Source organism: Anastrepha obliqua, chromosome 4, assembly GCF_027943255.1.
Source record: "Anastrepha obliqua isolate idAnaObli1 chromosome 4, idAnaObli1_1.0, whole genome shotgun sequence".
Classification (NCBI taxonomy): Eukaryota; Metazoa; Arthropoda; class Insecta; order Diptera; family Tephritidae; genus Anastrepha; species Anastrepha obliqua.
Genome location: NC_072895.1, coordinates 125,029,719 through 125,048,344, shown reverse-complemented (window position 1 = coordinate 125,048,344; position 18,626 = coordinate 125,029,719). Strand labels below are relative to the sequence as shown.

The 18,626-nt window shown below is 37.7% G+C and overlaps 1 protein-coding gene across 1 annotated transcript; it reads right to left on the bottom strand.

Annotated features, from left to right (window-relative positions):
• Positions 1-1,801: 1,801 nt before the first annotated feature.
• LOC129245319 (neuropeptide CCHamide-2 receptor) lies at positions 1,802-16,490 on the bottom strand. The gene is made up of 7 exons (XM_054883403.1): positions 16,065-16,490; positions 15,796-16,022; positions 13,047-13,266; positions 12,754-12,941; positions 10,844-11,037; positions 7,782-7,902; positions 1,802-3,195 (listed from the first exon to the last, which is right to left on the bottom strand). The coding sequence occupies exons 1-7, from the start codon at positions 16,206-16,208 to the stop codon at positions 2,799-2,801; spliced, it is 1,491 nt and encodes a 496-aa protein (XP_054739378.1). The 5' UTR covers positions 16,209-16,490; the 3' UTR covers positions 1,802-2,798.
• Positions 16,491-18,626: the final 2,136 nt, after the last annotated feature.

The window sequence follows — 18,626 nt, the reverse complement described above, 5'->3', positions numbered from 1 at the left end:
ATAAAATGAAGCCGAAAGAAACAAAAAAAAATGTAATAAGTTTTGAATTTTTGTCCAAAGCGAAAATTCAAGATGAGAAAGTATGAAATCTAATCAAAAACAAGTGCGTGGTTATAAAAAGGAGATTAAACAGGAATATAAGGCGCAATAGCGCTCGAGACTTAAGATCTCTATTTTGATACAAAATTAAATTTGTCGTCACAAATCAGTTAGTCGTTAAGTTAAGTTAGCCTTCGTTTGCAATACTAATCTAGTATTTTCGAGCCCATATATGTTAAAGCTTCTTTCAACGTTAGTGATTTCAAAGTTAAATTATATGTATAATTGGCGCTTACACCCTTTTTGGGTGTTTGGCCGAGGTCCTTCTCCTATTTGTGTACACAATAAAAAAATCTCGTGAGAATTCAGCACTTACATTTCACTCCATATTCACCTATGAATTCACATCATATTTTATTGTTAAAAATCATGATCGAGCATCCTAGAACATTCTTATTTTCTGTGGTTCCAGCGAGGAGCAAGGGACCAAAACAAATTCATTTTTTTCAGATCTGTTCTGCGCCAGTCTCTTAGCTTCAATCCAGATTAATTATAAACTAACGGCACCCGTTTATAAAATCAACAATCGTCTCTACGTGTTCGATGGCCTTCCTCGTCTGCAGCTGCCAATAGTGGCTCTTGTTAAGTCAAGGAGTATTGGATTCAGGATTTTGCGAAGGCAACGATTAGTGAAAACGTGCAGTGCATTTGTATGGGCCGCTGTTGAATTCCACGATTCCCAGGCATAAAGAAAAGATGATTTGACATTAGAATCAAAAATCCTCAGCTTTGTGGCTAGCTATCCAGACTGGATTCAGAGAGCCAAATGTTGCTGGAGTTTTCCTAATACGGTTTTTGATGTCTTTGCTCCAGCCACCTGACGCCGAGATGATACCGCCCAGATAGCAGAAAGATTGCACTTCATCCAGCTGTCTACCATCGATCAGGAATCGAACCATATTTCGAATGCTAGTACGCGTCACTTTTTTAGATGTTGAAAACCAGCCCAAATTTAGATGTACCATTTGGAAATACATTACTATGTCCGAAAAAGTATGTGATAGTAGGCCAATGTCGTTAACGTAGTCGAGGACCCTGCAGGCCCCTTTAAATCCCACTTCCAGTTCTTGTGACGTTCTTCATAACGATATCCAAGACGATGATGATAGTATGCAGCCTTGACGTACACCTTTATCCTAACACCTATCAGCTGATCACGCATTACCCGGCATCCTGCCCCGGCGTAAAGTGCCTCAGCGAGGGAGATAAGTTTACGTTGGACCCCTTGCACTGAAGAGCGTTATAAATAGCACCGCGGTGCAATGTGTCGAAAGCTTTTTGATATCCTTGCCTGCTTGCATGCTTGGTATTCAGTACTGATTCATACCGAAGGAATCTTTAGACATAGAAACATAATTACTTACAATACATTTGGCGGTACTCACAAGCACCAAATTGCGGAAAGATGATTTAGTGACGAGTTTTACTTTGAATTTTGTTTTATTTATTATTTATTATCACCATACAAACGTACACAGTGCATATGTATGTGCGCCTCTCTCGCTTACATTACTTATAAATAAAGAAAAATGTCGTAGATCGGAATGTATCCATTGCGTCTGAGCGACAACAGCTACTAACAAGTTATACTTGTACATTTGTATATACAACAATATATATGTATGAGTATGTGTGTATAATTGTGGTTTGGTTTGTATGTAAAGAATTATTATAGCCTTAAAAACTTGATGTTAAGCTCAATGGTAAATATTATCCTATAAATTGTTTCTGTGGTTTCGTTTTTTTTTTTTGTTGCTTTTTATGTACAGTTGAAGTACGTGTGTACTACTTACAGTCGTGAGCATGTAGACATATTTTATTTAATATAACATACGAAAATAGTAGTGGTAAATACCTACATACTTACGTATCGTCGTGTGGTGCTTATTTACAATAATAACATCCAACTATTCTAATACAGAGAGTTTTAGCTTCACACCTATCAGAACATGAATAGTTAGCTAAGTGGAAATTTACATATAATTGATATAAAAATAGGACAAAAGTTGTGTGGCGATTTGTAAATGTAGGGCAATAGTATGATTTTATTGAATTTTTTTTTATTTTTTTAATATTTCTTTCTTTGCGTTATCATAAAATGCCTAAACTACATTCTACGTATAATTGAATTGGAATTTCTTGAAGTTTGTACATTAATAAGAGGATATATCGTTTGTGTAATTTACATACATACATACATATACATTTATCCAGCAATAACATAAGTGTTTTCCTTTCATATTTACTACTTTGTGTCAACACACCGACTCATAACAACATCATCACAAAACTTGTAGTACCTCTGCTTAAACAACTGTGGCTAAACCGTGTTGCAAGCACATTTCCGCATTCCCTCTTCCACCTGCCTTACTTGAATAATTACGCTAGCGCTTCATTTGTATGCGTTCCATTTCAGTCACGCTTTGTTATTCAATTTCTATACAAGTACAAGCGCAAGCACAATGACAATAATAATTTCCTACAGTAACATTCAATTTAAGCGCTATTATAAATGCCAGAGATCTCCATTAAACTATTTAATTCGCCCACACTTCTTCGCACAACCTATCTGAGCACGTGCCTATGCGTATCTTCATACATAGTGTATATGTGCGTGTATGTGTGCATTTTCAAATATTGTACAGTGCGGTCCGTGTTTAGAGAAATTCGTCAGCTTGCAGCATCAAGACCACCGTTTCTCACCTCTTGTCACTGCCGCTCCCACCACCGCCACCGCTGCCGGATCCATTCTTCTGTATGGCCACGCTATGATGTAGCTGGATAGATGTTTGCTGATGGAAACCAGCACCAGCACCGGCGTCATTGCCACCTCCCACACCACTACCGTTGACTCCGCTTCGCCCTATTGTGTTGTTGCTATTGTTGTTAATATGAAGCGATGCGCGATTGTAGTTGCTAACAGTAGAGCGTCGCATCGACATAATGCTGGTGTCCATGACACCCGTCGCTGTGGAATGTTGTCGGATGCGCGGCTGTCGCTTGCTGCAGAGGCAACACAAGTACCGATTAAAATGCTGCCGGAATACGCCAGAGACGCAATACAATGCGACGGGATTGACGCACGAATGTAGAAAGCTACAGTTGATAAGCATCCGTAGGAGAGTTGGGGGGTTAAAAAAACGAACGAAAGTTGAAGCATAACAAAGAGATTTAATTAGTTGCAATTTAGTGGTTCATGGAATCATTTCAGATTGGTTTTATGTTCTTCTGCTGGGGTGGAGTATAAATATTAGCAACCCTATTGACAGTCACAAGAAAATCGAGGAACGAGCAAATCGAGTTTGAAATGGATTTTTAGAGCAATTTTGTCGAAAATTCATAAAAAAAATTTCATTTTAAAAATTATAATTATTATACACAGGGTGGCACAAAATTAATCACCCTATCGGAAGATTTATAATTTTTACAAATGGCGTCGTACGCCAATCATATTTGCCACTTGTGAATAGGCATCTGCAGTATACAAATAAATAAGCAGTGGCGCGCGTAAAAGTCTAATGAAAGATTTCCATCAGTAAAAATCATGTTTATCTATTTATTAAAAGAATTACTCAAAAACAAAATTAGATTACTAATTTCCCGCAATCTCGTATTATATGGTGAGTTATGGCTTAATTTGCAAATCCCTAAGAGGCCTTAACTAACGGTGGAACGAGCTTACCCACTAATGGAGAGCTTCAACGTCTCGAAATGCTTGTACTCCATGATAAAAAATCTACGCTGAAACTTCTTCTATTAATCTGATTATATATAATGGGCGCTTACGCCATTTTTTGGGCGTGCGTCTTGATGTTGTCCCACAAATGGCGGTGCCTACAGTTTTAAGTCGAATCCGAACGGCAGATATTTTGTATGCATAGATTTTTCATGGCAGAAATAGAAATAGAGCCTGTAGGCAGTAGATTTGCATTCCTCGCACTTTTGTATCCAATATCGTAATGCATTAATAGATTGTCCTTGTCTTCTAAAGAAATTAAATTTTAATTAATTTTTGTACGCCAGTCATTCAAAATCCTTTTATGCAAGGGCCGTTCTATTAACGAGAACGCTATCAGTATTAATTAGCGCTGCAAATCTTAATATCTCTCTATCGTCTGGAACAGTGTGTACCACAATATGTAATAACTTTTATTTGATAGTCAGCAAGGATTGATTGTCAATTTGACTATATTCGTTATTAAATAGACTTTCACCTAATTCACATTCTTTAAAAAGAGCAAATATGCCTACGATTTCACATTGTTAATTTGTCCCTCTGTGGCCCAAAATTGCTCACTATTTTTTTCAGACTAATCGCTCCATCTCCATTTGCCAACAACCCCTGCAACACGAACGAGCACAGGGTTCAAGTATAATTAAATTCAATGGCTTCTCCAACAATTTTCCCATTAAATTTGAATTGAACAAAACTACAACAGCAACACTAGTTGAGGACTGCAGTCATTGTCATTGCAAATGCTTCTGGTACTCAACATAAAAAAGTCATAAGACTGTCGTGGCTAAGCGCCATAGTTGTTAGAGCAGTATCTCAGTGCACATCCTTGAAACGTCTTTATCTCTACACTCAGCTCAATACATTGACCTGCTACATTATTGATGCGAATGCTACACCCCATTGTGGCAATGTCAACAGGATCAACGAACAAAGAACTGACGCGGTCACGCAAAAACAAAAGTGTGAGTAAAATAATAAAATGGAAATGCAGGGAGTCTAACATGTAATCTAATTCCAGAAGTATTTTCTAATTACACGTTAGCAGATTCCATTGATATTAAGACAATACTTGTTTTCAATCTGCTTTGATTTGCAAACTTCTGTGAACAATGAGCAATGAAATAAATGCAACACTGACATTTAATACAAAAGAAGTGCCAAAAACCCTGCTTGCGTCACCGATATGCTTTCAGTATTTTAGTGATTAAATCAATTTTGTCATTTGACTGACATTCATACATACTTTTACAGGGTGGCTGATGAATTTTGCTACATTAAGAAACTCAAATAACTTTAGTGTATGGAATTCATTTTTTTTTTTTTCAAGTTGAAGGTCATTAAATTTTATTAAATGTAGCTTAACTAGTTTTAAAAATAATTGAATTTAAATGCCCCCCATGCTCGTTGACACAAGTGCGGCATCTAAGTAAAAAGTTGTTCATTGCTGCTTTGAGAGTTGCGACAGGAATAGCCGCAATTGTTGCCCGAATGGATTGTTTTAGTTCATCCAAATTTGTTGGCTTTGTTTTATAAACTTCTTGTTTACATAAACCCCACAAGAAAAAGTCAGGTGCAGTAAGGTCAGGCGACCATATTCGACAATTTTGTTTGTTCACATTGCCGTTTAAATCGAAATGGGCCTCATCAGACATGAAAAGGCAGTTTAACATGTTTTGGTCTTCTTCCACCATTTGCAGGATCTTCTGGCAAAATTCCAAGCGAATCGGCAAGTCTGCTGCATTCAGTTTGTTAACCATTTGAATTTTGTAGGGAAATAAGTCTAAATCTTTGTGCATTATTGTTTGCAAAGACTGTCGGCTGACACCAAGTTGAGCAGATAAGCTTCTTGTTGAAACCCTTGGATTGCAGCTACAGCAGCGATCGTTTCCTCCGTCCGAAGTGGTGGGTTTCGATGATAAGGCCTTCTTGCGACTGTTCCTTGCTCAGCAAAATTATTCACCAGTCTCATTTTGGCCCATCTGCCCATCTGTACTCTCTCTGTACCAAAACTACGGACTCCAGTGCGTGATAGCGGCGGACTATCCAAATTCTTGTTTGCGTGTCCCAGTTATCCATTATAATAAATTTTAAAGATCAATCTGCAAATTAAAACAAAAATGGAACAGATAACTTAAAAAGAAAAAAAGGTATTCAATTTTTTTTTGGTAGCGGCTTTCATCAGCCACCCTGTATTAGTTTTTTTCTTTTGAGCAAAGCCAGAGTAATATTACACCCAACGGAACAATTTTATTTTGCGCTGGATCAAGAAAGGTAGGAGTTTGTTAAGCATCGAGTTCCAAGAATGTTCAACTGCAGAAAAAATGTTATAGCCAAATAAAATTCTAAAGATATCAATCATTTGTTGAATCAAGATAGGTCGTTTTCTTGAAGGTAAAAAGCGTGTGCGATATATATTATTAAAAATGATCAAAGGAAAATTAAAATTTTGGCATTCGTTCTCGCAAAAAATAATGAATGACATAATCAAAGATGCCATTAAAGTATCTAAATCGTGCCTTACAGATTTTGCAGCACAGTGAGTGGTGAAGGTAAGGGCTCATAAGGCTAAGCGTTAGATATCCCTAATGATTAATCGGTCAGTACCCAAAATAACAGCTGCCTCTAACTCCTGATTTTAGTATTAGAAGTTCCAAAACAGATTTCAAATCGGAGAGTTTGCGAACAAGTCGTTTAACACTGAAAGACGCAGAAGAAGGGCGAGTTCGGCCACATTGCTCAGTTCGGGCCTTTCTGAAGCTAATCACCGATAAAGATCTACTCTGACGACAGAATCGATTCCTTATTACTGAATCATAACACCGTGCGACAGTAATTCTCAGTCATGCAAATTTTGATATGTGCGTGATTCTATACATACTAAAGCTCAGTTTAAATAAGTCTAATGTTTCCAAATTTTTTTATAAAGACCTACAACTTTCACTTGAAATTTAAGATTCGCAAAATTATTTTAAATATAAATAATCTCGGCTGCCATAGTCTAGTCGGTTTGCGTGTGACTAATACTACGTGGATCCGGTCTCGACATCCTCTATGGACACAAAACATCACATTATTGAAAACCCATCTAAATGAACGGACCTTCACGAAAACGTCATCGAATTGTTTCTTTGGATACATTAACAATACGTTTGCTTAAAACTGTGTCAGCTTCACGCAGCCATAAGATTGGCCTTGTCTTAAACAAATCAAAAATCTTCAGATCTTGGTTTGAATAGGCCATAAGCCATAAGTTTGGCCTTGCTTACATAAATCGAAAATCTTCATATCTTGGTTTGAATAGGTTTTTTTGGCCTCGTCTGAGGAAGCCATTGCACCCATTTATTTATAAACATACCTAAACATACATTATACCCGATTGAATTTCGATATATTATACCAAGTTAAAGTTATAGCTACTGATCGCATCGATTTCGACAATTGGTTTTTTTTTTACTGATGATCCCGTGCATTTTCTTCATTTAACGAATTCTCGAAATTTTGTTTAGATGGAAGAAAACACCCCCCTACAGCAAAAAATGATCATGGGTCCAAACAAAGTTACAAAGAACTTAGTAAGGCTGCTACAAAAATAACAGCAAAGCTACGCACTCAACGGTCTACTGAATCAAATGACCTGAAAGACTCCTATGTGACATAAGCTTGTCCTACACTACTGCACACGAGTTCAAATGCACTCTACATAATCCACAGAAATGCAGCCTTCAGGTATACTTCCTACTACATAGCCTAAGTATAATATAAGTAATCTAAGCAGTATTAAATGAATTGCGAGTGCGTAGGCCGAGCCGCTCACCCTATTTGCGGCGTATGTATTAATGTTGTTCTAACAACAATGGAAATCTGTCATACTCTGTTTATGTGTTCAAAGCAATTTCGGTTCCTGTTTGATTCCCATTATGGCATCTCTCTATGTAATAATACTTACCTTGCACAGAATCCAATTATGCGAATGGCGTGCCAGAAGTCATCAAAGTCCTCTTTTGCTGTAGGATTTAAGTGAAACCACAACTCGAATAAATGATAAGGGAAGAAGCACACAAAGAATACTAAGGGAGAGGGGAAAAATATATTTAGTATTTTTAAATATTTTATATCTTATTTGATGCTTATATTTTAATTATTTTTGTATTTTTAATTTCTTACTATATGCTAAGTATATTAGTGCGTGTGTGAAATTGTACATTTCAAGGAAAAACACCTTCTGCTTTAGGTCATGCTGGCCAATGGGTAACACAATTGCCATTCATAATCAGAGCTTTTTCCTATATGTACGTAAACATATATTAATCAAAGATGCCATTAAAGTATGTGGGCAAAAAGTAGGGTGAATTTGGTTGTAAAATAAAAAAATATTTATTTATTCTTGTAAATCAATTTCATCCCCTCTCGATGAAATACACTTATGCCAACGATTTTTCCAATCCCCGAAACATGCCAAATAGTCCATTTCCGGTATAGCCATCAGCACCTTCTTCGATTCAGCTTTTATCTCCTCAATCGACTCGAAACGCGTTCCCCGGAGTGGTCTCTTGAGTTTCGGGAATAGCCAGAAGTCACACGGAGCCAAATCAGGCGAATACGGTGGTTGCGGAACGATATGCGTGGAATTTTTGGCGAAATGGTCACGAAGAACAAGTGCAATGTGAGACGGTGCATTATCCTGATGCAAAAACCAAGAGTTGTTGGCCCATGAATCTGGTCTTTTTAGACGAATTGCTTCACGTAAACGACGCATAACGCTCAAATAATATTCCTTATTAACAGTTTGGCCAGGTGGAAGGAATTCATAGTGCACCACACCACGAAAATCAAAAAAAATTGTCATCATGACCTTTATTTTTGAACGACTTTGACGTGCTCTTTTCGGTCTGGCCTCGCCTTTAGCACGATATTCGCTTGATTGGTCGGTTATTTCAGAATCGTAAGCATAAATCCAAGTCTCATCTCCCGTACTGATGCATTTGAGCTTGTCCTGATAGTCTGAAAGCATTGTTTCACACACACCAACGCGACGACTTCTTTCCAAGAAATTGAGAGTTTTCGAAACCAAACGAGATTTGACTTTTCGTAGGCCCAAATGGTCTCTCAAAATGGTTTTCACAGATCCTTCTGATATTCCGATCATTTCAGTAAGGTCTTTAACAGTCGACCGACGATTTTTGAGCACTAACTCCTTCACTTTATTGACGTGTTGGTCATCTGTTGACGTCAATGGTCGTCCGGAGCGCTCCAAGTCATCAACACGTTCTCGACCCTCTTTGAAGTCTTTGTACCACTTATAAAAATTTTTCTGCGACATGGTCGAATCACTAAATGCCTTCTATATTACAACATGCTAAACGTTTCCGCAGCCGAAATTTCATTCAGCAAACAAAATTTGATGGCACTTCTCTGCTCAATCAAATCAGACATTGTAAAAATCGAAAAATGCACTCTTGGTCGTTTGGTAAACACAAGAGTAAATATATTACTGATAGTAACATTCACATGAAAGTTGGCCCAGATGTTATTAACAGTGCTGCTAACTCATGAAAAAATAAGTAGAGCGAAATTTTAATCCCGCGAAGTTTGACAAATAAATTCACCTTACTTTTTGCCCACAGTAGTATATATGTACAGTGCACTTTATTTTAAGCGGACACCTTAGGGACTACAAAATTTGCCGCTTGTGGGAGGTGTCCGCTTAAGAGAGGTGTCCGCTATGAGGGAGTGTTTAACTTAAATGAATCGCACACGTGGGAACCGGTCCATATATTTTTCTTCTGTTGGTAGGACTGTAAGACACATATCTGTCACTTTTTAGCGCGAACGGATCATTAGTGTCTACCTGACCGGCCGGAAATTTGGGGAAACAATTCTTGGATTTTGCATGATGATAACGCGCCATCGCACCGAGCCCAAATTGTGCTGGATTATTTGACCAAACACCAAGTAAATACCATAGTGCAAGCACCGTATTCACCTCATATTACCCCAGGCGGCTTCTTTTTGTTTCCCAAGTTGAAGTTACCACTTCATGGAAGGAGTTTTCAGTCGATAGAGGAGATCAAAAAGAATGCAATGAAGGATCTGAAGGCCATCCCTTCGTCGGCCTACCAAGGATGCATAGAGAACTGGGTTAAACGTGGGTACACATGTGGGTACACTTCAGACGGGTCATATTTTGAAGGAGATAAAATAAATTTGCCTGAAACTTAACTCTGTTTTGTTATATTTAAACATTCCCGGTACTTTCAGATCATAGGGTATATGTGTATACAGTTGCCGCTTACACCCTTTTTGATGGGTGCGCAGTGATTCCACAAACGGAGAGACTGACAGCCTCTCAACGGCAGATGACCTTTTTCTGGTTACAAGGCGTTGTTCTTACAATACCAGCCAGATAAACCGTAATAATTCGATAGCGTGCAACAAGTGTCAGCGCCCCGTGTGCTTTAAATGTACCAACATTGGCATGTTTCTGATGTTGCGTAGGCATAATTTTTGCCTCATTATAAAATAAAAACCGTTTTATATTATTCAAAAATAATCAAAAGCTTTCGTAATTCGTGCGATGGTATTGATTTTTTAACACTTTTTTATAAAAAAAAAATTTTTTGGCAAACAACAAGTCAAAAATCTATTAGCGTAAAAGTTCACTAGTGACATGAACTAAAGAATGGTATAAACACCGCTATGAATTGAAAAATGAGAAATTGAAAATATGAAAAATTACAATAATATAAAATATTTCCTCTCCAATTTTTTATAAGGTTCATGCGATAGAATGGTTGTGTATATTAGTCACTTAAACCGTCACGCAAAATAACTGAACTTTTTTTTGTAAACATGCCTGTCTCCTCAATTTTCTAAACTAAACAAAACGCAGAGTGGTCCACAACTGCAGATAGTTCTCCACATCCCCTCTTTACTCAATCCTCTGTTCCACTCAACACATTGTTTGGCTATGATTTCATAATATTTGATTCAATTCGTGCGTCAACTTACCCACAACAAAAGCGACCACCATTCGCGCCACGTGACGACGCGCTCGCGCTTGTGACCGACTTTGCATGCCCAATGTTTCGCCAGGCATGTCGCGTGCACTTGTGTGCAAACGCTTGGCCATAAGGATGTAGAGCGCACCAATGATGGATAGTGGCAGCAGATAGTAGATGAAGGCTTTGCTGATCACTGTATATCTGGAAGATAACAAAAGTGATAGATTGTTAAAGGTGAGAGTAAATGTTTGGAACGTGAATATTTCAAACGTCGGAGTTGAGGATGTCCTCGTGCATTTTTATGTATGCATGCACTAGATAAATAAAATGTAGGTAAACATTTAGTTTTAATAAACATACAGTTTTAATAAGGTATATAAAAGGAGGTATTTGTTGACGAAAGATTAGCATAAAAAAGGATACGTATTTATGTATGAGTGTGAGTTTTCCCTTGCTAGTGAGTTGATATTTAAGCACTAATAAGGAGAAGTAAAAAAGAAATATAAGTAAATAAAGAATATAAGCCATTTTTAAACTAAAATTTTATGTTGAATGAGTACTGCATAAAGTAACGGTGCCCTGGTGGGCATACGCTGCTTACTTTAGTAGACCCTTTACATGAGCTAGCCACCGCATTTCGTACGGTTATCAAAATAAAGTTCTTGTTGTTTAAGAGTAAAGGCAGACAAAAGTAATCGTTTACCATGAAAATGGCATTAATAAAACCGTATTTGAACGCCTGTAGTCCGAATTTGTACGTAAATAGAACAAACCTTCTCTTACATATGCTGAATTGCAGAAAAAAAGGGGGGGAGGGAGGAGAAAAAGGAAGCTTGGAAAAAAGCAATTCGAATACATGCATATTTGTATGTATCGATGTACTACCCTGCACTCTCGCTATATTTTATGTTATTTTTAGCTGAGTTTCTTCACGCCTATGCAGCCATAAAAGCTCCAATAAAATTTAATGCGTTCAACAAGAATTGATGGCGGAGACGAGTTTCTAAATTCTATGTGTGTGTTTTTTTTATATTAACAATGGTAGCGTTTTGTTTTCTAACAGTCAGTGGATTTATTACGCGTAAATTCTTGCATTATGAAAAATCGATACATCACCATTGGAAAATGAAAAAAGTTTTTAGGTTAAAATGATTTGTAAATGGTTAATGATTTTTCCCCCAGAACCAAATCATCCGATTCTTATGTAAAACCTATTTCTGAGTTCAAAAATCGACATAACTTTTTGCGTTAAGTAGTTTTCATAATATTTTTTAACTTTGCAGTGTTTAATTTTAATGAAAATTCCAATTTGAGCCAAAGGTAGCAAATTTAATTACCGTCAATTTGATGTTTGGCGGTCACCGTAGCCGAATGATTTGATGCGAGGCTACCATTCGGAGTGCGTAGTTTCGATACTCCATGTATGAAATAGCAAAATAATAGAAAAAGTTTTTTCTAGTAGCGTTCGCTGTTCGGTAGGTAATGGTAAGCCTCCGAATATATTTGGTCATGGAAAATCTCCTCAGAAAAAGCCTTTTGCCATTAGGAGTCGACTTAAAACTGTAGGCCTCTCCATTTGTAGATCAACATCAAGACGCACGCCAGGAGAGGAGCTCGGCCGAACTCCTAACAGAAGTGTACATACCAATTATTTATTTTTGTTTTTATTTTTAATTTGATGTATAATTTGTTTTGATCGCTTAACAAAACCTAGTAATATACCCTTTTTTTAATCCCTTTTTTTAATCCAAAACTTTTATCTGACAATATCTCGAGAACTACCTGACAGAAAAATTATTTAGGTTTTCGTACTCAGCGACCGATTTTGCATAAAAGTTGGATGTTCTGGTTCTTATGTTTGGCTTCTGTGAAGTTTCTCAATCAAATAATACTAAATATTTACTTAATCGAACTTACCTGGAATATGACTCCAAAGTTGTGCGATTACGTCCAAATGGCGTGCAAACAATAATCGTCAGATTCTCATTGTGCCTGGTGGGCGGCAAATGTATCTCTTGTATGTCCGAGACAACAAATGATGGCGTCGCCAGCAGAATGGCCACCATCCAGATCATGGTGGCGGTGAAAACGGTCAATGGTCTTGTCTGCAAGTCGAATATGTAAATATATATACTATACATGTATATATCACATTTTAATAATAAAAAAACGTATGACTGCAAACTATTTACACACACACTGGAACTCACCTGCAATTTGCGTAAAGGATTCACTATCGCACAATAGCGCTCGCCAGACAGGGCAGTCAATGTAAACACCGAAACGCCAATCGAAATGTCCTTAAAGCTTTCACTGATACGGCACATCTCGGCGCCGAATGCCCAACTCTCCTGTGTATAGACGATGCAGGCCAATGGCACACAAATAATGATGACCAGCAGATCGGCCAAGGCCAGCGAAAGAATGTAGCTGCATCGAAAGTGAGAGAATCGAATGATAAAGGTAAGATGATATTAAATATAAAAAATGTAGAATGCAATAAAATATTTAACGAAATTTTGACACTATGCAAGTCGCAAAAGGTCCGCAAAAATAAATAAATTGCACCTTGACAAATTTAAGCCCATTATCTATGCAAATAGAAATTTTCGGTCGACTGCCTACAAGTATTTTTTCACTTAATCATTTAAGCTATTGGATATTTCCTTTTTGAACGAATTACTCTTACAATATATATAAAGGGTGATTAAGTTTCAAGGGCCGGTGTTGATTTTAAATAAAATACATTTTTTTTAAATTATTGTCATTTCTCTTTATTATGATAATATTGGTATGACTCAATTACGTGTAGATTAAAATATTGGCCAAATGGCCGCCGCGACCTCGGCGTCACACCTCCATCCGATGGTCCAAATTTTCGATGAAGCTGAGGCATAATTGAGGTTCTATGCCGTTCATGGGCCGAATTATCTCGTCCTTTAGCTCTTGAACTGTTGCTGGCTTATCGACGTACACATTTTCTTTCAAATAACCCCAAAGAAAGAAGTCCAACGGTGTCGTTGACGTTTAGGTGTAGTTCACATTCAACATCGTCCCTTGAAATTTAACCACCCTTTATGTATGTGTATATGTCACGGCGTATAAGTGATGAAGCAGCCAAATTGAAATACGCTTCCACAATTTATCACTCATAGAGAACAGAAAATTAACCTTTCGAAACAAAACCAAAAACCAACAGGTTGTAGGCCCATGGAACACAAAGCGCACACCGTAACAATAGGAGTAACTATTCCCACGAAGGCAGAGCATACATTGAAGTTTTTTAAAGCAATAATGCAAATGTTGGTAGTGGCTTATCATCGCACGAAATGACACCACAGCCGTAATGCTCTGTTGTTCACAAAATTTCAGTAGCAATACACAAAAGCAAGCAAAATTACGTGGCGTCAGGTATTGGGACAGCTGGAGCTGAGCGCCGTAAGGGGTAGTGCCAGACGTGAGTGAGAGAAGTACGATAAGCGACAGGCTCAGGCAAACATAGACACACAAAAGTGACGACAAACTGGCAGAAATAACAAAATATAAACCCAGTAACACACAAGAGCGGGAATAAAAAGAAGTCGGCCGAAATGTTGCGCGTGCCAGACGCAAGCGTGAGTGACGCAAGCACGTGGAGATATGCAGCATTATAGCGTAAATGACCAGTGTTTTCACGTAGCTTCAATGACGTGTACGTTGCTTTCAAGTGATGTGTTGTGAATAGACTCACATGACACCCTAGGTCAGCCGCGCTGAATAACAGCTACCATGTGAATGCATTGGAAGGTAATATTCGCATGCATAGAATAAACATAAATGGGCCACAAATGCCTAAGATTAGGACAATAATGTTCATACTAACAAATATGTGGCAGCTTAATAATAGCAATTTATCAGGCATGTACACACACACAATTTAATGCAAGCGAATAAGTGTCATGCCTAATAGAATGTCAATGAAAGTAACGACATTTTTCAGATAAATAAAAATATGTTAAAATTATGAACGCTTGCAGCGCATGATATATATATTACCCGCTTTACGTCGTTACAATTATTCGCAGAAACGCCAACTCCAATCCTACCGTCCTTCTATATACCATTATATTGCTGCAAAGATACTACAACATGCTTCACACACGCACAGCCATATTTCCACAGCTCATTACTGCGATGATTTTATTCGAATAATTTCACTTATATTTTGCGTTTTTGGTCAATCAGTTTTGATTTGTTTGCATAGTTTTTGCCTTATCAAATTGACAGGAGCGCATATCGAAGGCAGCAGCAATCATCCGTTGATTCAGCCTAGAGCCTATTTGTATATTAATGAAGCTTTACGGAAAATTATGGTTTGTGTATTTGGATTTGACAAAGGATATACAGCTCTCTGTGGCAATTTTCGTCGTGCTCCGCAAACTTTTAAACTCCTTTTTAGAGTGCAGATACACATCTCTATATATATTAGGCGGGGTTGAGGTCCTTCAGCGATTAATTAATGACGGTAGTTCCACTCAAAGTAACGAGTATACGCACGAAATTCAATGGAAATACACAAAAAATTTGGAGGGGCTTTAACTGTGGCATATAAAGGCGTCAGCGATATCTACACGCTTTACGCATACATACCTATAAAGACTTATTTCTTAACAAATAAAGGAATACTTTTTGGTTATGTACCCCTATTTGTTGCTATTCCAAGCCACTAAGTTCTTCAAATTGCCTTCCCAACTAACCAAAAGCATAACTTTTTAGTAAAAAAACAACCTCCTTCTTATTACTACTTATCGCTGCGCTTGCAGAGCACAACGCTATTGATTGAAAAGGCATTTGGGCAACACATAAATGGCCATCTTATTGGCTTATGCATGGCCAAATGGTCCACATTTATGATCTCGAAATTTTTCACTCGAGGGTTTATTTACGACAAATTTTGCCCATTGGCTTTTGGCAACTTACGTGTTGGGAATGTTGCGCATAGAGCGATGCCGAAAGAATATTATCACCAAAGTGCCATTACCTAAAACACCAACAATAAATATGAGCGCAAATAGCACAGTAATAATATATGTCTCGGGTCGTTGTTCGGGTGGCACATAATCTGAGGCAGGATCGATGTCCGCATCACCATCAACATTACTGGCGTCACCATTACTGCTGCTACGGCCTGACAGCAGCGAAGTACTCTGCTCGCTTTTGTTGTGGAGGATGTCGACGTAGGTGCTGGCTGCCGCTATATCGCTTACCGCAGCGGCCAAGACTTGGCCAGCAAGGTCGACGAAATATGTGCGCGACGTTGTGGATGAGGCAACAGCGGGTGTTAGCGGGATGTCAGTGTCAAGCTGTGCCGGTGCGCGGTGTGAGATAAGCATACTGAAGCAGTGTTCTGATTGGTGTAGTAACAGACAAGTGACAAATGTATGCGCGAGCTAAAGGAGGTGCGTGACTCTGCGCTTTTTTTTTGTTTGGGGTTTTTTAGTTACTTAGCGGTTAACGCCTTTGGCCTCTGCTACTGCTGCCACTGCTGCTGCTGCTTTGACGAATGACTTGCTCCTGAGTGATGAATGCTTACGCGTTCTTCAAATGTTGAGTAGATTTTTTTATGCTCTTCTGCGACGCGTATCATCATACATTTTGAAGACGTTTTTCTTTCGCATATTTTTGCAGGTATGCGTATACTTTTTGTTGTTATTGCTATTAATATACAGCTTACATTGTGTGGAGATTAGTCACTGCAAAAAAAAAAGATAAAACTTTTTATTACCGTTAGCTGGTAAGCAAAGAAAAGAAGCAGACATCTATTTTTATACTCGTACATTTCTTTCGGTTCTCTTCATGCTGGTAATTGTTTAGTTGAGCTTAATTTAATGACGTTGTTCAATGGATAAATGAAGAAAGCGGATTACGACAACAGCTTTAGCTGCATAAGTACATAAGCATATACGTCAACATGGAATGTGTCTTTTAAATCACATTTTATAGCCTTTCATACAAAGTAATTCCTTACCCATATTGTCCTCGACACAACTTACTTTTGTCAACAGTGCTGCGCATTATTAGTCATGTCAGTTAAGTACAAGCCGTTGACGTTGGGCGTATTCCCTGGAAATATTAATCTACCTTTACATACAAACACACATATATCAACAACGTACAGTAGGCGTAAGACAGCCATTAATGCTCGACCAATATTACTTTACTCGCCCGCGCTGAAGTAAATGAAGTTCAATGCCATGACCTGATGCTGTTATATGATTTTTTGGCTAAAGAGGAGTTAAAAATAATACAATTAGTCTTAAGCGCTTAAAGGACTACCGGTGGCAAAGTTCATTTATGTAAAGACCTCGCTGATTTTTAGCTCCTTTTACCTTTCTCGTGATATTTATTTAACCTAGGTTACAACAGCCACAACATTTGTCAAGCTAGCAATGGAGGGAGGGAAATAAAAATGGCATTCCAGTAAGTAAAATAAAAATCTAGCAGAATTTTCAATTAACTTTTTCATCCAAGCATATCCAGCACACAAATACTCATACACTTACATACACTAGTACTTTCACCAGACACAAAGTAGAAAAAAACAACTTTTACTTGGGGTTTGTCTGTCTAAAACCTGAATTGCGTTTTTCCTTTTTTCCTACCTTTAAAGTATTTCTTTATAAGTTTTAATATATTCCATTAATGTCGCCGCAGCGTCCATGCTCCCAGCACACACACCCACTTTTAAAAGTAAATTCGAGAAAAGTATGTAAGTACTTAACTTTAATTGCCAATCCAGCCACTAAAATTTAATACCATAATTTTTGATTCCCTTTTTTATGCAATTATTTGTCGGTTCTCTTCACCTTCATCTTTTTTACTTGGGCTTCATGCCAAAGGCCAATATTTTATGATAATAGCTGCTGTAATAACAACGACCCTAAGTGACAGTAATGGTGCATTTCCGTAAAATATCACTCATACGTCGTGTATACCCAAGTAGCGATAGCCCTCGCTGCGACTGTCATGTCTGTTGTCATGTGTTGATGCAATTAAAACGGCACGTGAATGCCAGACATATACACATAAAACCACACACATATGCATAGTAATTTACAGCTGCACAATAAGGCGTCTGGCCTTAAATTCTGCGCGATTGTTTCGCAACCAGTAGGTAAGGCATATTCTCATTAACCGCATACGTATTTAAATGTATTATAAAGCAAGGTAAATTAGTTATACCTACCATTTGTTTATTTTGTCTTTTATTATAGTTTTAGCTTTTCCTGCCACACTGCAGAATTAAGGCCTAATTGGGTTTGACTGCGACTATGGCCGCTAAGATTTTAAGTTTTACACTGAAAATCGGAAAGCAACCGAAATATAAAGTTTATGAAGCTTGCCCAAATTCTTTTCGATAGTGGTAAACACTTAAAGGCCACTAGTATCGTTTAAGGGCAGGATATTAAAGAGAATTTGCTTAAAATAAATATTTTGACTTGTGCGAAATGTAAATTCATTGTCAGCAAAAGAATTTTCTGTACTGAGTTGGCTCTTTTGTCAGCTTGGCCGGTTATCACTTTTGGGAAAAAAATTATCAATTTGCCCTCTGACTGCTTTCCACAAAGAGTCTCTGAAAATGAAACGAGCACATTTTTAGGCAAAAAATGGAAAATTATTAATTTTTCTACAAATTTGTTTCATCAAGTATGCCTTTATTCTATCTTTATCATTTACTACTGAGCGGTTTCTACCTATAAGCATACAGAAATTTGGAGAATACACTGCATTAGGGGGAAATTCGTAATCTA

Coding starts and splice junctions, on each gene's coding strand:
- LOC129245319 (XM_054883403.1), bottom strand. CDS start 16,208: ATGCTTATCTCACACCGCGCACCGGCACAGCTTGACACTGACATCCCG. Junction 16,023..16,064: donor CGGTAAGCGATATAGCGGCA/GCCAGCACCTAC, acceptor AAAAGCGAGCAG/AGTACTTCGCTGCTGTCAGG. Junction 3,196..7,781: donor ATAATTGGATTCTGTGCAAG/GTAAGTATTATT, acceptor TATCAACTGTAG/CTTTCTACATTCGTGCGTCA.